Below are 21332 nucleotides of genomic sequence, written 5' to 3' on the forward strand. Positions count from 1 at the left end.
ATCACTGAATGTGCTGGGATTGCTGGTGCTACACACCAATACTGGGCCACTCCACTGCTGGAACAACAGCCAGTAAGGATGGAAGTTGATACTGGGGCAGTAATCTTGCTAGTGCCAGAGACTGTTTTCAGGGAGAAACTTAAACATATTCCCTTGAAGCTGTCAAGGAGAGTGCTGAAGATGCAAGAAGGTGTATGGGCGGCACGGTAGCACAGTTGCTTCACAGCAACAGGGACCTGGGTTCGATTCTCAGTTTGGATCACTGTCTGTGTGGAGTTTGCACATTCTCCTCATGTCTACCGGTGCTCCGGTTTCCTTTCAGTCCAAACGTGTGTGGATTAGGTTGATTGGCAATGCTAAAAATTGTCCCCAGTGTCCTGGGGTGTGTAGGTTAAAGGGATTAGTGGGTAAATATGTAGAGATGTGGAGCAAGGACTTGGGTGGCATTGTGGTCGGTGCAGACTTGATGGGCTGAATGGCCTCTTTCTCTACTGTAGGATTTCTATGATAGGTGAAGTGGATCCACTGAAGGGCCACACTGTAATAGCTGTGCAACTTGTACAAACAAACCTGCTGTTTGCTCATCATGTATGGCTTGTATACGGCTGGAGAAGATTCAACAGAATTCGACTGAAGTCAACATAACGACCAATGGAAAATCAAGCCTCAGAAGTTTAAAGAAGCACACAAATGTTTTTGGAGAATTAGGGGGGCACAAAAGATAAAAAAAGCCAAGCAAAATGGCTGAAGGCAAGGTCTGTACCATATGCTGTTAGGCTGAATCTGACTTGGAACAACTTTTGAAGGCAAGAGTCATGGAAATTAAAAGAACAATAGATTAAATCCTGAGTGGACTGAGCAGTATCCAGTGCTATCTGAATGACATCCTAGTCACTGGAAGAAATGACGAAGGACATCTTCAAAACTTGGATGCCATACTCCAGAGATCGAAGACACTGATCTTCGCGCCACACAAATACCAGGCAATGACCATCATTAACCACCCCCCTGACCTTTTGACATTCAGTGATGTCACCATCACTGAATCCCCCACTGTCAACATCCTTGGGGTTACCATTGATCAACTGGATTTGCCACCTAAACACAGAGGCTAGGAATACTGCAGCAAATAACTCATCTCCTGACTCCCCAAAACCTATCCACCGTCTACAAGGCACTAGTCAGGAGTGTGATGGAATTCTCCCAACTTGCCTGGATAGATGCAGCTCCTTAAGAAATCTGACAACAGTAGGTCAAGTCCAACTGATTTATTTGATAGCTTGTGAGTTTACAATCAAATAAGTCGGTTGGACTTAACCTGATGTTGTCAGATTTCTTACTGTGTTTATCCCAGTCCAACGCCGGCATCTCCACATCATAGATGCAGCTCCAACAACATAAGAAGCTTGACACCATCCAGGGCATCCAGCTGTTTAATTGGCTCCACATTTACAAACATCCACTCCCTCCACCACAGACGCAATAGGTACTATCTACAAAATGCACTGCACCAATTTATCAAAGATCCTTAGACAGCACCATCCAAAGCCACAGCCACTTCCACCTAGAAGGACAAGGGCAGCAGATGCTTGGGAACACAACCACCTGCAAGTTCCCCTCCAAACCACTCACCATCCTGACTTGGAAACACATTGTCGTTCCTTCGCAGTCACAGTCAAAGTCCTAGCATTCCCTAATGGTATTGTAGGTCAACCCACCACACATGGAATGCAGTGATTCAAGAATGCAACTCGTCACCACCTTCTCAAGGTCAATGAGGGCTGGGCAATAAATGTTGGCCAGCCAGCAACAGTCATGTCCCACGAATGAATTAAAAGAAGAAGTCTGTAAGGACAAGTGAGTTCCAATCCTTCTGAATATTTGGGATGTGTGATTTTTCACCACTGTCTTTCTCCTTCAAAGGTTAAGGCCATTACAGAGGTGCCTGCACCTCACTACATTACTTCCTGGGATTGCTGAATGATTATGGAAGACTTGTCCCATTCTGAAAATATTACATAACTTCTTGTGCCAGGACAAGACATGGAATAATGCAATAATGTCTTCATGCAAGTCAAAAAAACTTTATTCAAATCTGAAATCCCTCTAAATTTTGATCCTGCTCTATCTACAGTCAGCTTGTAATGCACCTCTTTATGATGTAGGAGCAGTGGTCTTTCACAACATGCCGTTGGATGAAGAAGGACCCGTTGCTTTTGTGTCTCAAACCTTGAGCGAGGCTGAAGCAACTATGCACAGATTAAAAGGGAAGTATTAGCGATAATCTTTTAGAGTAAAGAAATTCCATCAGTTCCTATGCAGGAGAGAATTTACATAGTTGAACATCATTTATGGACCACACGTGGGAATTCTATCACGAGTAGCAAGGGGAATGCAAGGATGGGCATTGCTTTCGTCTCCAATGATTACGCCATTAAACATTGACATTCAAGACTACATTGTAATGCAAACAGACTTTCAAGATAGCCATTGCCATGCAGCTTGTCAGACTCCTCAAACAGGAATAACTTCTACTGTTGAGCAAGTAGGCAAGACATCAGTCATTGAAGAAAGCAACACTTCATCTACTGATCAGACACAAGCAACCTCGTGTTCCTATGTCAACGCCAGTTAAACCCAACACCGTGACATTCTGGCAAAAGCAAAAATACCAGAGATACCATCAGTTAAAGAAGATGATACCGTAGATTCACCATCAATTGATGCGAGACCATGACCTTAGACCACTTAACTTTAACTTATTGATTATTGTTCACTTTGAACTTGTTGGGGATATTCAATTTGTATTCTTATTAATTCTTATTGGGGTACTGAGCCCTGCTGTATTAATATATGCACTAGAAGCGACATCACAAGTCCCTAGCGTGGGAAACAGGCAGAGACGAAGCAGCCATGTAAGAGAACACATTTGTAAATAAAGCTCCATTGTTTTTAACCCACCGTGCTCTAGTAAAGAACAGTACTTCTTGCTTTAATAATCAGCTTCAAAATGATTTTCCATAGTTACAGCCAACTGGAAAATAAACACCTGTATTATGTTCAATATGCCAGTCAGAATTTTCCAATTCCAACATCTATGAAAAAACACCTGTAGCACAAAACATAGCTTAGCTCGACACCTGTTACCAAAATGTTTTAACCAGTCCAAACTTGAATCAATAAACTAGGTTATATATAGACAGTCCCAAGGACAGAGTAGGGAAAACTCCTGGCTCACCACACCTACCAAGGTGGGATCTTTGCTCTAGGAAGGTGAGAGTGGATAGAATCAGGCCTACCACCCTGGGACACAGATGGAAGGCAGTCACAAGGGTTGTAGAGTGCCAGGGTGGGGAGGTTAAAAGGTCCGTCCCAATTCTCTGGGGCTTTGTCCCAGTTGTTTTGTTAAATATTAGGACTTACAGATCTCATAACCACACTCTCCTGCCTCCATCCCATGCCAAATCTATTAACTCGTGTTAATCCATGCCTTTCAACCTGCTCATAGCCATTACAGCCCCTATGCAAGCTAGTGTCAATTCTTATGCCTCTCCCATCCTTTCCCCATGAACCTGCCATGCCAAATCGCTTTTTTCCACAAGAACTGAACCCAGGAACCAGGTTGATGTAAAACAAAATAAAATTCTAAATATCTATTACTGACTTCACTATATCATTCATGAAAGTTGACTCAATACTTCAATTCTATTTGTATTCATAACTCCACAAAAGTATGATACAGCTCCTCACTTGGATACGCTGACATATTGCACAAGGCAGTCAAGCATTAACAATACAATCAAGATATATGAAGTGTTATATCAACAAACAGCCATTGAAGAGTTTTTTCCAACTGAGATACAGGCAGTTTCAGTTTTCAATTTTTTAAAGGGCTGGCTAATTAAATAACTTACTTTTACAGACCTTGCCCACACTTCAAGAGCAAAATTCATAACTGTTACTGCAGGATCAGGCCCTTGTTCCAGAAAAAAAATGGGGCACTGAGTTCAAATGGCCTAGTTGAGTCTGGGCCACGTGTGAGTGCCTTTCCTTTCCAGTGAACTTAGGATGTCGGGTCTTGGTTCTGCCTGCCATTTTTAATGTTTCCATTTTTAACGGCTCCCAGAGTTTTCAGGGCTCTGAAAATCTCAGCCTGAACGAAGGGGAACATACACAATAAGGGGAGGGGCAGAGTTTAGTGCACATGGGTTTGGAGGTGGTTCCGGTGGAGGAAGTGGAGGGGCTTGTCCAGCGTTGTGGGTTTACCTGACAATACAAACTCCCTTCTGAGTCTAATTCCAGCTCCTCCGCACACACAGAACTCTCAAGTCCACTGTCCACTCCCTCCTGCACTAGGCAAACTCAGTCTTGGTTAAGGATGGGGAGCTTATAAATATCCACATTCACCTTCTGAATATCTGTAAATAAATATTTTCTTAAAAGTGTTATCAAAACATTCTTTACTGCAACACTTCACACCACAACGCTATGGGGAGTCGTGAATATGAATTAATCTGAAAAGGAATCCTTTCTTCACAACACTAAGACTCACTGATCTTCACTTTGCTGAAATCTCAGATTAGTACAAATGCAGTCACTCATCCCTGAAATTAATGGTCACATATACTCAGTAGCAACAGGCATCTACACGTTCCACAATTGTAGTTACTTTCCTCATTATTCCTCACAGTCCCACAATGCGAAGCCAGTTTCCTGGAGCTGCATAGGTAGAACAATTTCTTTCCTGACCACAACACAAAACCCGTTCAGTCTGAGTCTGTCCATAGTCAGGTCTGTGACCTTCGCCTGATGCTACTGATAACGTAAAAGCCTATGTCGTCTTTGTGTTTTTACTAACTGGCTCATTTGTGTAGACGCAAGGGCTGATGTCTGAAATTCTTGAACTGAAAAGATTAACCAGCCACTTTTAATTAACCTGGCCTATTAAGGCTTTTTTTTAATAATGCACTTGTACATGTCAGGACAAAGTGTTCATCACATTCTTCTCGGAGTCATTCTTGAAGCCTCGCACCCATTAACGAAACAGAAGAAGGTAGCCTTCACCCCGCCTAATTGTCAACCCTAAAGACTGACAGTCGGAACACAATCATAGTATCAGTGCAGTGGCCTAGGGGTTAATACCTAACCCAGTAAAAGGTTAAACTTAACATTTAAAATCAAAAGCTGCAGACAACAAAAAGGCAACAGGTAGACAACTAATATGAGTCTGACTCACCCTGACAGAGTTCAAATTGTCAGCTCACTCACTGGGCAACAGGACCCTCTTAATGCTTTCTGTATTCATAACAGGATCCCAGTCGGATGAACACCATGAATAATTCCTGGACTAAGCCCCACTTTGGGGTGTTTTTCTATATCACCATTACCATCCCAAGGTATTGATCAGAAACAGAAACGGGAGTACACTATATAGCCTATACAATTCCAGTTTGGTTGATCTTGGGTTTCGACTCCACTTCCCAGCTTTAAAGATAGTAGTGTAACTGACATAAATGTTTATATATTTTTCTTATTGTTATGATCATTGTTGCCCAGTGGATCCTTTATGACAACATCAGTAATTAATATTGCCTCATTGCATAAATGCACTTCACTAGAACATCATAAAGAAAGATACCGACAGTATATCCTACCTGTGCCCTACAATAGGTTCTGCTGTTCCTCCAAGAGTAGCATAATCCATTCCATAGAAATTCAGTCCCAAAAGAATCTTACTTCTCCAATTTGCATTTGGGTCCAATGTCTGAACACAAGCTCGTATCCAGGCGATAGGGGAATTAGGGCCAGGTCTGAAAAACGAGGAATGTTTCAGTTCATGACACCGGGCCACTACAGACAATCTTCACATCTAACTGAACATTTCTGAACCGCACCTGTAGCGACTCAAAAGGCCATTTTGAACTTACCGGGTAAAAAAAAAACTTCAAACCGATAGTTAAAACAGTTCAAAAAATTAAAAGCTAGCTCGTCATGTTTACCGTCAAGGCAAGGGTCATTAACGCTAATAAATGGAACACTTTTTATTTTACACACTCAGTGTCAGCATCAAGCAATCCAAGGTCAGGTAGAGTATCGTACAGAAACAGGCCCACCAGTCAGATACCGTACTGGAGAAAGGCAGACCAAAACTCCCTTTACACTGTTAAATCACTCACCAGTCAGGTACAACTAGGTCAGATCATGTGTTGAATCCTCAAAAATTCTCCATCAACATTTTGCAATTTCAGGCACCATCTTCTTTCCCATTTCCTGCCAACTACTGCTCAGTACTAATTAAATACTGGTTTATAAGATTGATGAGGGCTGGATTTACCCGTTCCAAAACAGATGGACACTCACGCAAGCCAAATCTGATAGTTCCAGATTTCCATTCTAAACGGGGTTAATTCTATTGGAACACAGCTCCAAACGGGGTCAGCGCCATCTGATCCCATTGGGAGTGGGATTCTGTGTCGTCAAAACTGCTGGAATGCCACACCCAACGGGATCAGCACCATTGGAATGCCACTCCCAACAGGATTGGCGCCATTATAACATCGCTCCCATCAGATCAGTTCCATCGGAACTCCATTCCCAGTGGGATCAGCACCGTCGGAATACCATTCCAAACAGGATCAATCCCATTGGAATCCTGTTCCAAGCAGACCGCTGGGGAAGTGAGGATTACAGTGCATCATTCAATGAACGCCCACAATTATTGCCACGGGGCTGGTACCAAAGTTTGTAGAGCATCAGAACGTGTTATACAAAATAAATCTGTTGTCAGTTTGAATCTGGTTTGTTCTTGTCTTCTTTGATATATTTAATAGTTTTAGGATTGACATGTTTAACAATTTATAATTCCTATCGCAGGTTGTACAATGCTTCTTGCCACATGAACACTATGGGCCAATCTTACCGATGTGAATTTGAATAGTCATACGTCATGAGGCTGAATCCATCCACGATCTGGGCCAGCTGGTCAAAATCCTGCTTCCCAAACATTCCTGGCTGACTGCTCCTTCAAACAAGGATATAAATATCAACCTTAAAAAAACACAATGATGCTTAGACACAACACCTGGGACAGAGGGTTAGGTCATAAGGTAATTCAGGCAGCAATCATTTCCAAGGAATTTTAAACAGCCGTTCCAAGATGCGGATTGTTCAAAAGTGGATCATTGTACCCAAAGGTTCTGGACAGAAATAATTAGGATCATGCAGCAAAAAGTTTGCAGAAATATCGCACCTCCTCTCTTGCTCAGACAGCTCACACTATTTCCCCCTTCCTCTCTCTCTCAGACTGTTCACAATGGAAACCCTTCCTCCGACAGCTCACACCATTTACCCCTCTTTCCCCTCTCCCTCCAACAGCTCACACTGTATAGCCCTCCCTCCCCATCTCTGATTCCCCTTAACTTCATTATTGAACTGAATAAAAAATGCAGTTTTTATTTTCTCAAGATGTTAAGTCTTCCTATGATAGATAATTCCACCAAATGCTATATTGTTGAACCTTCCCCAGGTTCGTCATTTGACAGAGCTGAAAGAGATTTTTAAATCCAAGAGGGGAGACCAGCCTTTGCTTTAACCTTTCTGCATGTTGCTGCAGTAGCTATCAGTCTCCAGCTCACAATGGCTGAGTTACAGACCATCAATCTGCTTGGAAATCTACTATCTAATTCACACGTGCCTGCAGCGCACCAACACCTCCTCTTTTTCAATCAATCACTGCCTCTTTTCATTCTCACTTTCTAATCCCATCCACTTCAACTCGTATCTCAAATTCCATCTTTCACACCTGTCATTCCACCTTGAATTCAAATCCAATTTACCTTGCTATGTAGTTATTACTTACCTGATGAAAACACTGTTACCACTGGCACACAATCAATACGTCATTTTAGTTTATGTATCAATGTTCAAAAACAGATTAAAACTTTTCCTTTTGTTAGTGCTTTAAGGCTTTGATTAATCCCTAACAGCACTGTGAGTGTACTTTCAGGAGAGATTGCAGCAGTTCAAAAAAGCAGCTCACCACCACCTTCTCAAGGGCAATTAATGCTGAATGAGCCAGTGAAGTCCACATCCCATGAATGAGTAAATAAAAACAAATTTCTATGTTGTTGCCAACAATTCTTAATTCCCGGGATTTAAGTTTAGTTTGTGTTAAAACAGGTAAAACTTGGTTCTAGTTTTATTTAGAGTTTATTTTGTGGGCTAGGTGCCAGGAAGTCTGATGGCCTTGGGGACAATTCTCCCAGCCTGTTGTGCTGCGCTAATGGTGCAGCACCGGAAGACATAAGTGGAGGCCATGTAGCGAGCTTCCTGCTGGGTGCCATGGCTTCAGTATATTCCCGGCCATCAGACTTCCAGTGTTGTCAGATCCAGAAACTGGTGCTGATTAAAATACTTAAATCAGCATTTGAATATCATTAGTAGGCCTGGGACTGAAGTCCCTGGGTTTGCTAGCCTCTTACATGACACCCCCCCCCACCACCGTCACCATCATCAAGAGTGTTTCACTCGGGGGGGCGGTGGTGAAGGCCCGGAAACATCCGGGCGATCCAGACTGTGGGAGATTCATTGTGAAAATTCCACTGACAAAAGCAGCAGGATTTATTCCAGTTTTTATACAAGTTCGGCACTTTGAATTTTTTTGGGAGAATTCCATTCCCTGTTTATATATATGCCTTTTAATGACGTTTTACAACCCACAAAGTTAAGACGTGGGTTACAAAGGTTTACTGAATTTAGGAAAAAACAATACTAGAATAAACTGTGCTGATCCCTAGCCATAGCGGCTAAGGGATACACAGAGAGGCAATGGAAAACACAAGGGCATTTCAATTAGCGCGTGTATGCCAGATGGTAAATGCAGGGGTTCTAAGCTGTCTGATAAAAAAATCATGATGTGGATGTGCCGGCGTTGGACTGGGGTAAACGCATTAAAAAGTCTGACAACACCAGGTTTAAGGCCAACCAATTTATTTGATAGTACACTCACTAGCTTTCGGGTTAGCCCCTTCGTCAGGTGAATGGAGAGTTCTGGCCTCAGACAGAGCACGTAAAGCACAGACAGTTTACAGATTACTGATTAGAATGTGAATCTTTACACCTAACCTGCTGTTCAAGTCTTAAAGTGGCTGACAATGTGAGTGGAAGGAGCACTGATCACAGGTTAAAGAGATGTGTATTGTCTCCAGACAGCACAGTAGGTGAGGTTTTGCAAACCCAGGCAAGTCATGGGGGTTACAGATAGTGCGACATGAACCCAAGATTCCTGTTGAGACCGTCCTCATGTGTGTGGAACTTGGCTGTCAGTCTCTGCTCAGCGACTCTGAGCTGTCGTGTGTCGTGAAGGCGGCCTTAGAGAATGCTTACCCGAAGGTCAGAGGCTGAATGCCCGTGACCACTGAAGTGTTCGCCAACAGGAAGGGAACAGTCTTGCCTGGTGATTGTCGAGCGATGTTCATTCATCCGTTGTCGTAGCGTCTGCATGGTCTCCCCAATGTACCATGCTTTGGGACATCCTTTCTTGCAACGTATCAGGTAGACAACGTTGGCCGAGTTGCAAGAGTATTTACCATGTAGCTGGTGGATGGTATTCTCACGTGTGATGATGTCATCCGTGTCGATGATCCGGCATGTCTTGCAGAGGTTGCTGTAGCAGGGTTGTGTGGTATTGTGGTCAGTGTTCTCCTGAAGGCTGGGTAGTTTGCCGCAAACAATGGCCTGTATGAGGTTGTGTGGTTGTCTGAAAGCAAGAAGTGGGGGTGTGGGGATGGCCCTGGCAAAATGTTCATCTTCAATGATATGTTGAAGACTCCGGAGAAGATGTCGTAGCTTCTCCGCTCCAGGGAAGTACTGGACGACGAAGGGTACTCTGTCCACCGTGTTCCGTGTTTGTCTTCTGAGGAGATCGGTGCGGTTTTTTGCTGTGGACGCTACGACAATGGATGAATGAACATCGCTCGACAATCACCAGGCAAGACTGCTCCCTTCCTGTTGGCGAACACTTCAGTGGTCACAGGCATTCAGCCTCTGACCTTCGGGTAAGCATTCTCCAAGGCGGCCTTCACGACACACGACAGCGCAGAGTCGCTGAGCAGAGACTGACAGCCAAGTTCCAGACACATGAGGACGGTCTCAACAGGGATCTTGGGTTCATGTCGCACTATCTGTAACCCCCGTGACTTGCCTGGGTTTGCAAAACCTCACCTACTGCACTGTCTGGAGACAATACACATCTCTTTAACCTGTGATCAGTGCTCCTTCCACTCACATTGTCAGCCATATTAAGACTTGAACAGCAGGTTAGGTGTAAAGATTCGCATTCTAATCAGTAACCTGTAAGCTGTCTGTGCTTTATATGCTCTGTCCGAGGCCAGAACTCTCCATTCACCTGACGAAGGGGCTAACCCGAAAGCTACTGAGTGTACTATCAAATAAATCGGTTGGACTTAAACCTGGTGTTGTCAGACTTTTTACCTAATAAAAAATCCTGCAAGACTTTTGGGGAACTGAGTTTAGCAAGTTTGTGTTTGTTCTAAAATTGAAGTAACAGTGAGATAAGATTATAGTTTTTAGGTATCTCAGGGAAAGAAACTAGCCTGGGGGAAGCATCTAGTGAATACTCAGAATTCCGCAGGAAGAAAAAAACGTTTGCAACTGGGTCAGCCCAAACAATTAGAACAGCGCTAACCACTGTGCCATCGTGCCGTCCGGACACAGTAGTTTGCGCTGCTGCCTCACAGCTCCAGGGATCAAGGTTCAATTCTGACTGGAGCTTGCACATTCTCCATGTCTGTGTGGGTTTCCTCCGGATGCTCCGGTTTCCTCCCACAGTCCAAACATGTGCAGGTTAGGTTGACTGGCCATGCTAAATTGAGTAACTTATCTCACAACACCAGGTTAAAGTCCCACAGGTTTATTTGGTAGCAAAAGCCACTAACTTTCGGAGCGCTTGTCCGTAGGTGCTCTCACGTAGGGGATGGCTTCTATAACGTGTTTAGGGTAGAAGTTGGAGAAGTGGAGCATCATGAGGTTATCCGTGGACTTGCGGTACAGTGAAGTGGTGAGGTGACCGTCCTTGATGGAGATGCGTGCGTCCAAGAATGCAACCGATTCCAGAGAATAGTCCGTGGTGAGTCTGATGGTGGGATGGAACTTGTTGATGTCATCACATAGTTGTTTCAGTGATTGTTCACCATGAGTCCAAAAGGAAGAAAATATCATTGATGTACCTAGTGTATAGCATTGGTTTAAGGTCCTGTGTGGTGAAGAGGTCTTGTTCGAACCTGTGCACGAAGATGTTGGCATATTGAGATGTGAATTTGGTCCCCATGGCTGTTCCGTATGTCTGGATAAAGAACTGGTTGTTGAAGGTGAAGACATTGTGGTCCAGGATGAAGCTGATGAGTTGTAAAATTGCATCTGGAAACTGGCAGTTGAGTACTGAGGCAGTTGCAGCAATGCCATCGTCATGGGGGATGTTGGTATAGAGTGCCAAGACATCCATTTTGACAAGGAGCGCTCCTGGTTCAGTTGCTCCATGTGTGCTGAGTTTCAGTAGGAAGTCCGTAGCGTCGCGACAAAAGCTGGGAGTTCATTGTACAATGGGTTTCAGGTTGCCCATGACGTATCCAGAGAGGTTCTTGCACAGGGTTGCGTTGCCCGATATGATGGGACGGCCGGGTGTGTTTGCCTTGCGTATCTTCGGGAGGCAGTAGCAGTATCAGATAAATAACGTTGGTCGCGTTCCAAGTGCATGTACCGTGTACTTGGTGGATGGTGCTCTCACGTGAGATGATGGCATCTGTGTCAATGATCCGGCACGTCTTGCAGGAGGGCAGGTCTGCCATGGTGTGTGTGTGGTTGGGGGGGTGGGGATGCGGTTGCTGTCTGCAGTGGGTATTGTCCCTGCTGGGTGGGGGGAGAGGGGGTGAGGCAAACCAGGATGGGTGTTTGGGGCTGGCCTGCAAATGGCTACTACCTCCAAAGATCCTGGACCACCATGTCTTCACCTTCAACATCCAGTTCTTCATCCAGACAACAGACACCTTCAGACGCTGAAAGATGCCCTCATAAGGACAGGATATGACACTCGACTCATCGATCGCCAGTTCCGACGCACCACAGCGAAAAACCACACCAACCTCCCTGAAGACAAACACAGGACATGGGGAACAGAGTACCTTCTTCATCCAGTACTTCCCGGAGCGGAGAAGCTATGACATCTTCTCCGGAGCCTTCAACATGTCACTGATGAAGACGAACACCTCGCCAAGGTCATCCCCACACCCCCATTTCTTGCCTTCAAACAACCGTACAACCTCAAACAGACCACTGTCCGCAGCAAACTACTTAGCCTTCAGGAGAACAGTGACCATGACACCACAACCCTGCTACAGCAACCTCTGCAAGACATGCTGGATCATCGACACACATGCCATCATCCCACGTGAGAACACCATCCGCCAGGTACACGGTACATACTCTTGCAACTCAGCCAACATTGTCTACCTGATAAGCTGCAGGGAAGAACATCCCAAGGCATGGTACATTGGGGAGACCATGCAAACACTATGACAATGGATGAATGAACACCGCTCAACAATCACTAGGCAAGACTGTTCTCCTCCTGTTGGAGAATACTTCAGCAGACACGAGTATTCAGCCTCTGATCTTCGGGTGAGCCTTCTCCAAGACAGCCTTCACGATACACGACAATGCAGAGTCGCTGAGCAGAAACTGACAGCCAAGTCCACACACGAAGATGGCCTCAGTCGGGATCTTGGGTTCATGTCACACTATCTCTAACCCCCACGACTTGCCTGGGCTTGCAAAATCTCAATAACTGTCTCGTCTGGAGACAATACACATCACTTTAACCTGTGCTTAACACTCTCTTCACTCATGTTGTCTGTACCTTTGAGACTTGATTATCTGTAAAGACTTGCATTCCAACCATTATTTTGTATATTGAGTTTGTGTCTTTATATGCTCTGTTTGTGAACAGAATTCCCGCTTACCTGATGAAGGGGCAGCACTCCGAAAGCGACTGGCTTTTGCTACCAAATAAACCTGTTGGACTTTAACCTTGTGTTGTGAGACTTCTTACTGTGTTTACCCAGGTCCAACACCGGCATCTCCACATCATGCTAAATTGACCAGCGTCAGGAAGATTAACAGAGTAAATGTATGGGGTTACAGGATTAGGGTCTGGGCGGGATTGTAGTCAGTGCAGACTCGATGGCCAAATGGCCTTCTTCTGCACTGTAGGGATTCTATGGATTCTAAGATGCCTTGGTGGTAAACCTTCACTGGAGTTTTATGTCTAAGGTTATTGCTGACATAAAAGGAATCGAAAGAGATTAGGTCATTTTCTGGTGTTTGTATTGAAATCTTTCCAATCCCTTTGTCTCGTGTAATATTGTTTGTGTTTGTGTAACAAACATTTATTCTTTGTGGTTAAAGTACACAGGCAGACTCTTGTGAACGTATTCACTAACTGAGCTCCATGGGTTCTTAAAATAATGCAAAGTTAGGGTCTATCAGGACAGGTTTGATCTGGGTTCAGGCTTGTCCAATATTAACAGCAGCTGGCATCAGAACAGATGTTACAATTTCTCTGAATATATGAAACTTTCTAGTTGATGCAAAGCTGAGTTTGGGACATTTCAGCAAAGGAAACAATTCTGCTATGAACCTTGAGGAATATAGGAAGTGCAAAACGGAATTTAAGAAAGCAATCAGAAGAGCAAAAAAAAGGGGACATGGAAAAGGATTTGCGAATAAGATTAGGGAGAGTCTTACGATATTCTGTAATACATTTGGGGAAGAGGTTAACCAAGGAAAGAGAAGGGTTCATTAGAGATCAAGGGGGCAATTTGCGTGTGAAGCCGCAGGGCACTGGAAAGGTATTAAATGAATACTTCTCATCGATCTTCACTCAGGAAAAGGAGCAATAGAATTCAGGAAAACGGACTGTGAGGAACTTGTACAGTTTGACATAGGAAAAAAGAGGCATTGGAGGCTCTGAAGGGTTTAAACATTGATAAATCCCCAGGCTCAGACGAATTACATCCTAGGCTGCTGTGGGAGGCGAGGCAGGAAATTGTGTGGGCTCTGACACAATTTTTAAATTTCTCTCTGGCTGTGGAGAAGTGCCAGGGAACTGCAGGATGGCTAATGTGGTTTCCACTTTTTATGAAGGGTAGTAGGGATGAACCAGGAAATTACAGACCCATAAGACTCACGTCAGTGGTTAGGAAACTATTGGAGAACATTCTGAAGGAGAGGATTAATCTCCACTTGGAATGGCATTGGTCTTTTTTTAGGGGTAGTTGGCATGACTTTGTCTGAGGAGTTCACGCCTAAAAATTTTTTGAAAATGTGATTGATAAATGAAGTGCAGTTGGCGTAGTTTATGTGGATTTTAGAAAAACTTTTGACAGGGTCCCACATGGGAGGCTAATTGAGACAGTTGAAGTACATAGAATTCAGGGAAACCTAGTGATATGGATCCGAAACTGGCTTATAGGACTCAAAGGGTGGTCGTAGAGGCCTATTTGAGTGACTGAAGGCCAGTGAACATAGTGTACTACAAGGTTCAGTGCTGGATTTCTTATTGTTTGTAATATACATAAATGATATAGATGATAATGTGAGGGGAATGAAAAGCAAACTTGCAGCTGTCACCAAGATTGGTGGGGTGGTTAACAGTGAAGAAGGATGTTGGTCAATTGAGCAAGGCAGTCACAGATGGTATTTAATGCTGATAAGTGTGAGATGATGCACTTTGTAACAAGACAAGGGCATATTTAATGAATGACTGGACACTAGAAAGCTTAGAGGAACAGATGGATCTCGGGGTACTTATTCACAGGTTCCTGTGAGGAGGCACAGCAGATGAATAGGATAGTTAAGAAGGTATATGGGACTCTTATTTTCAGTTGTGGCATAGTGTACAAGAGCAAAGAAGTTATGTTGGAGCTGTACAGAACATTGGTTAGGCCACAGCTAGAGCACTGTGTGCCGTTCTGGTCATCTCACTATAGGAAGGATGTGATTGCACTAGAGGGGTTACAGAGGAGCTTCACCTGGATGCCTGGGATGGAGCATATGAGCTCCCAGGAGAGACTGGATAGGCTTGGATTGTTTTCTCTAGAGCAGAGAAGGCTGAGGGGGGACATGATTGAGGTGTATAAGATTGAGGGGGGAATGGACAGTTGTACAGGAAGTAGCTGTTCCCCTTGGTTAAGGGGTGAATCACTAGGGGGCATAGTTTAAGGATAAGGGGCAGGAGATTCAAAAGGGATTTGAAAAAACATTTTTCACCTCACTCAGAAGTTGAATATCTGGAATGCATTACCTGGAAAGATAGTGGATACGGCAAACATTACGACCTTTAACAGGTATCTGGATGAGCCTTTGAAACATCATAATATAATATTCAAGGATATGGTGCAACTGCTGGAAAATGGGATTAGTGCAACTTGAATGGTAGTTATTGTCCGTGTGGACTCGATGTACAATTCTACGATTCTATAATTAAGAATGGTGCGCAGGCTGTCAAGCCTGGGGGCCGAAAGGAGGCCGTCCTGCAATGACACTTTGACAGTCCCATTATCTGAGGTGCAAGCTGCCTAGGTGTATAAGACAGCAAGAGAGAAGGGTAAAAAATGGGTGTCTCACATTGTAAATAAGTGTCCTTGGAAAGTCAAAAAATGTTCAAATATAGAAAAGACCACAGCTGTCAGGCTTTCACTTCCACTGAATGGCAGGCGTCTGGCAGCCATGGTGGGTGTGAGTGGTGTCTCTGCTGAGATGAAGCACAGCTTCCTTCCTTCTGTGCCATCCAGAGAACAACTCTATCCCTAGCTGGTATTTCTGGTGGAAAATTCCAGTCAGCTTCTGTTAAGTGGTCTTAACAGGCTTTTTATTTAGCCTTAATAGGCTAGCTGATGCTTCTGGCAGATAGCTGTCACCCACCATCACCTACTCCTCCTGTGCCATGCTGTACTGGCTAGGGTTATGCACGAAGCCCTGCCTTCTCAATCTTAACCCTCACCTGAGATGCAACGGTCTACAGATTAAATCACCACCATTCAGCTCTCTCCTTGTCAAAGAGGAGAGCAGCCTATGGTCATCTGGGACTATGAAAATTTTACCTACTTCTCTGGTAACAGAAATGCCCTCAATGAAGGAGCAAGCTGGCATCCCGATCTGCAAGCCACTCCCAGATAACAAATTTCAGGCTTGCGAACCTCCAATTCTACTTTGAATGAGAATCGAAAATCATGCCTATTAGGTCTGACAACCAAAGGTTAGGTCCAGTATTTACTGTTTTCCGACATCTGTAGTTCTTGACTCTTGGTATCATAGAATCCCTGCAGTGCAGAAGGTGTCATGATGTGGGTATGCCGGCGTTGGACTGGCGTAAACACAGTAAAAAGTCTGACAACACCAGGTTTTAGTCCAACCGATTTATTTGATAAATAGACTCAAGCTTTCGGGGTTAGCCCCTTCGTCGGGTGAATGGAGAGTTCTGGCCTCAGACACAGCATATAAAGCACAGACAGTTTAGAGATTACTGATTAGAATGTGAATCCTTACACCTAACCTGCTGTTCAAGACCTGAAGTGGCTGACAATGTGAGTGGAAGGAGCACTGATCACAGGTTACAGAGATGTGTATTGTCTCCAGACAGTACAGTAAGTGAGGTTTTGCAAACCCAGGCAAGTCACGGGGGTTACAGATAGTGCGACATGAACCCAAGATCCCTGTTGAGACCGTCCTCATGTGTGTGGAACTTGGCTGTCAGTCTCTGTTCAGCGACTCTGCGCTGTCGTGTGTCGTGAAGGCTGCCTTGGAGAATGTTTACCCGAAGGTCAGAGGCTGAATGCCCGTGACCACTGAAGTGTTTGCCAACAGGAAGGGAACAGTCTTGCCTGGTGATTGTCGAGCGATGTTCATTCATCCGTTGTCGTAGCGTCTGCATGGTCTCCCCAATGTACTTGGGTTCATGTCGCACTATCTGTAACCCCCATGACTTGCCTGGGTTTGCAAAACCTCACTTACTGTACTGTCTGGAGACAATACACATCTCTGTAACCTGTGATCAGTGCTCCTTCCACTCACATTGTCAGCCACTTCAGGTCTTGAACAGCAGGTTAGGTGTAAGGATTCGCATTCTAATCAGTAATCTCTAAACTGTCTGTGCTTTATATGCTGTGTCTGAGGCCAGAACTCTCCATTCACCTGACGAAGGGGCTAACCCCGAAAGCTTGTGAGTCTATTTATCAAATAAATTGGTTGGACTAAAACCTGGTGTTGTCAGACTTTTTACTGTGCAGAAGGTGGCCATACGGCCCTTTGAAATTGCACGGACAACAATCCTACTCAGGCCCTACCCCCATAACTGCACATATTCACCTGGCTAATCCCCCTGACACTCAAGGGCAACTTAGCATGGACAATCAACCTAACCTACACAATTTTGGACTGTGGGAGGAAACCCCTGCAGACATTGGGAAAAGGTGCAGACTCCACAGACAGTCACCCAAGATCAGAACTGAACCCATGTTCCTGGCACTGTGAGGCAGCAGTGCCTACCACTGTGCCATGTTCTCCTTACTGCTGCTTCACAGAATGACAGGCAGCATGACTAAAACTTACAGCTGGGAGAATGTTGGCCTTTGCCTGATTTTTGAAGTATTAAAGGTCTTGAAATTGAATAGCACATTAGAAAAGTTCAAAGACCTGGTGCAACAATCCTCTCTCTTGTTCTTGTCTGTGTTGAGTAAATCATATGTAATGATATTCTCTTTGCCATGTTCTATTGGCTATCAAACATGAGGCAAATCAGATTCACATCAACATGCCTGTGATACACAGTGGGGACCGCAACGAAGATAACAGACTACAACTCTATGAAGTGGTATGAGAAAATGGGACTATTCTCCTTGGTAATTTCAGGTAATAGGGAAAACAACTAGATGAGAATTGATATGCCCTGGGATTCACTGGCTGAAAGATACAGATTCAATATCAAATTTCAAAAAGTAATAGGGTAAATATTTGAGGGAGAAAAATGGAGAATGTGGAAATGAGCAGAGGGGTGGAATACTTGGATAGCTGCTACAAAAAGAGGCAGCATGATTAGGATGTGTGAAATGGCCTGTTTCTGTTCTGTATGTTTCAGAAGGTTAACAACATGTGGGGGTCATTGCACCAGAGAGCTATACACAATAAGTGCTCATTTGAAACAAAGCAGCAACCTGGAACTGGGGTCCACAGAGTGAAGAGTAAGGAGCATGCAACAAACAATCAAACTTCCAAAAACTTGGTGGAGATGTACTGTCCAGAAAACTGAAAGTCCAACTAGAAAAATTCAAACAACATAGAAATCTGGAGCCATTTCAGGAGACCTAATGAACATCTGGGCGAACAAAAAAGCTAACAGACAAATTGAAATAAACACAACTCAATTCACCACAAATACATAAAATGCAATTAATCATGCAAAATAAAACTGGATATCTGGAGATTGATCGAACCTCTACACACCCACACACAATCCTAATCGCAGTCATTGAACAGTGTTAAATCAGGACCCCTCCCTAACCTGGTGGAACCAAGGCCAATTGTAAAATGTTTACCATTACTTCAGCTGTAACCAACAAATGGGGAATAATGTAGAAATCAAAACCCTGACTTACATTTCTGTAAATCAATGTAATATCTTTACCCACAAAGCCATGGCAGCAGATCTCACTCCTGAAACATTTACTTACCTGCACTAAATTCAGGACATCTGTAATCTCCCTTGCACACTCTTAACAACACATCCTCACTTACACTCTCACCAAAAGCTGGTTAGGCCACATTTGAAGTACTGTGTCCAATTCTGGTCGCCGCACTACCAGAAGGACATGGAGGCTTTAGAGAGAGTGCAGAGAAGGTTTACCAGGATGTTGCCTGGTATGGAGGGTCTTAGCTATGAGGAGAGATTGGGTAGACTGGGTTTGTTCTTCCTGGAAAGATGGACAATGAGGGGAGACCTAACAGAGGTGTACAAAATTATGAAGGGTACAGATAGGGTGAATAGTGAGAAGCTTTTTCCTGGGTCAGCGGTGATGATCGAGGGGTCACAGGCTCAAGGTGAGAGGGGTAAGGTATAACTCCGATATCAGAGGGACTTTTTTTAACGCAGAGGGCGGTGGGGGCCTGGAATGCGCTGCCTAGTAGGGTGGTGGAGGCAGACATGCTGGCATCATTTAAGAATTACTTGGATAGACACATGAGCAGCCTGGGAATGGAGGGATACAAACAAATGGTCTAGTTGGACCAACGCGTGGCACAGGCTTGGAGGGCTGAAGGGCCTGTTTCCTGTGCTGTACTGTTCTTTGTACACATTACTATGACTTTCTGTGGATTTGCTTGCAGCTCCTTGTGATGCTAGTGTACCATTAAGAATTGAAAAAAACAGGTTCTCTGCAGTTTGTAAGCAGGCCTTTTGGTTTCATTGTGGCATTGGCTGTCTGCTTAGAAGTTCTTTCATTGCTGCTTCAATGGTTTAAATGGGTTTTGTTTATTTTTACTGTGGGCTTCATGCAGCATATGGGATTTTACAATCTTTTGAATTGTTAGGGGGAAGATTGATTAACAAGTCAAAGTCAGGTGGTTCCTCCCAGAAGAATCCAAAGGTTCACTTTCAGTTTTGGTTCAGAGTCAGAAGATGCCCCGGTTGTCAATTTGCAGGCAGAATTTCTCTCTCTCTCTCTCTCCCTGGTATTATAGATTCTGCTGGCTAGCTGGAATCAGGCCTCCTTGACTTCCTGGAGCGAAAACTGTGCTGTCGATGGTTTTCTAGTTAATACCTAGAGTCTCTCTCCCTGATGTTTTGGGAAGCTATTCTGACTTTAAGTTTGTCTGTGGGCAAATCAAAAGGGCTGCTGGAAGTTACAAGGCTGGGAAGTCAGAGTTTCAATTCTACAACCAAAAAAACTCAGGTCCAACATCAAGTGAACATTCGTAATTTCTGTGCTAAACCTATGGCAAGGGTTTTGTTCAAGGAGATTTGTTTGGTTAGAACACTTCATATGTTTGTCAAGGGTTAAACAATATTATGATTGTTCTTTTTTCCTTGTTTATAATTGGTAAACGTTATTGCTAAATGTTAACTGTGTTCTTAAATAAACTTTATTTGATAAAAGCTCCCTAGTGGGTCAGTTGAATCATACCTGGGGTGAAACATCTCACACCCACTCTAGCCAAATTCAAATTGCAAAACTTATGATCCAGGCAGACTTCATAAAACATTTTGGAGTTTCTGACATGTATTCCTGTTCCCAACACACATAGGAACAAAGATGCATACGTTTAAACTGATCTTGTTTAGTCACATTGTGCTGGATTGCTGTTTAAGTCCTAGTGCATTGTAATACAGACTGGACAGCGATTCCCATCACAGTGCAACTGGCTCAGGCTGGGGAAGAACTGTACATCTTTGTGAGCATTAGGACTTAACAACAGAAGATTAAGAATAAGATTTAACAACAGTTTGGAAACAATGGGCTTTTTTGTAAATCCAGGTGAGGGATGGGTTTATTCTTCTTGGAGGGGCTCTTTACTGGGCTAAGCGAGACCCTCTTGTAGGTTTCCTTGATAAAGCAGCACCTCAATGAATGCAGAGACATTTCACTGCTCAGTGATTACGTGTTCTAATGCATTTTTTCCTGGATATCATACAATCATCTACATTTCCAGATTTGAAAAGCCACACGTTATTCAGTGCTTACCCTGGAGAGATTGCTGGAGGAATCACCAACACAACTTTCAGCTTGGCTTTATGCAGCGATTCAGATAAGTGGCGGATCACGTGGACCAGTTCTCTGCAAGACAGACACATCCCATCAAAGACAAGGAGAGGGCTGTGCCCATGTCATTAACCTGAATTCTTCTAAACATACCATGTTAATGGAAGCAGCAGGAACAAAGCAATCAATTTTTAACAAAAATGAGTATTGACTGTAAGGCAAGCTCACAGCAGTTTCAACTCCTTTCTAATTTGAGTGACGGGAGTTCTGAAGTGTATAAAGTGGTTTGATCCATTTACTAGCCTCTCTGATCCAAGTACTTCAGCATCAGCATGCACATCTGCCTACTGCTATCAGATGCATGGTCTTTGAAGATTATTGAGCAATAGAACATATGATGGAACGAGCAGCAGAAGTCTGCAGGCTAGGTCAGGATCAGGATCTTAAAATCTTTACCTTGAAGGATAAAGCAGTATGCATATGGGAACACCACATGCTCCAAGTTCT

General features: G+C 43.9%; 1 protein-coding gene across 1 annotated transcript in view; it reads right to left on the bottom strand.

The window, feature by feature from the left end:
• chid1 (chitinase domain containing 1) overlaps positions 1 to 21332 on the bottom strand; it is a 100332-nt gene that overhangs the window by 21884 nt on the left and 57116 nt on the right. Inside the window, exons 8-10 of the mRNA XM_080191472.1 lie at positions 20808 to 20900; positions 6920 to 7021; positions 5655 to 5810 (exon numbers count right to left, since the gene is read on the bottom strand). Of these exons, the coding sequence (XP_080047598.1) occupies positions 5655 to 5810; positions 6920 to 7021; positions 20808 to 20900 (351 nt within the window). The remainder of the gene's footprint in view (positions 1 to 5654; positions 5811 to 6919; positions 7022 to 20807; positions 20901 to 21332) is intronic.

The sequence above is a fragment of the Carcharhinus amblyrhynchos genome, chromosome 6, assembly GCF_965287045.1.
Source record: "Carcharhinus amblyrhynchos chromosome 6, sCarAmb.v2.hapA, whole genome shotgun sequence".
NCBI lineage: Eukaryota > Metazoa > Chordata > Chondrichthyes > Carcharhiniformes > Carcharhinidae > Carcharhinus > Carcharhinus amblyrhynchos.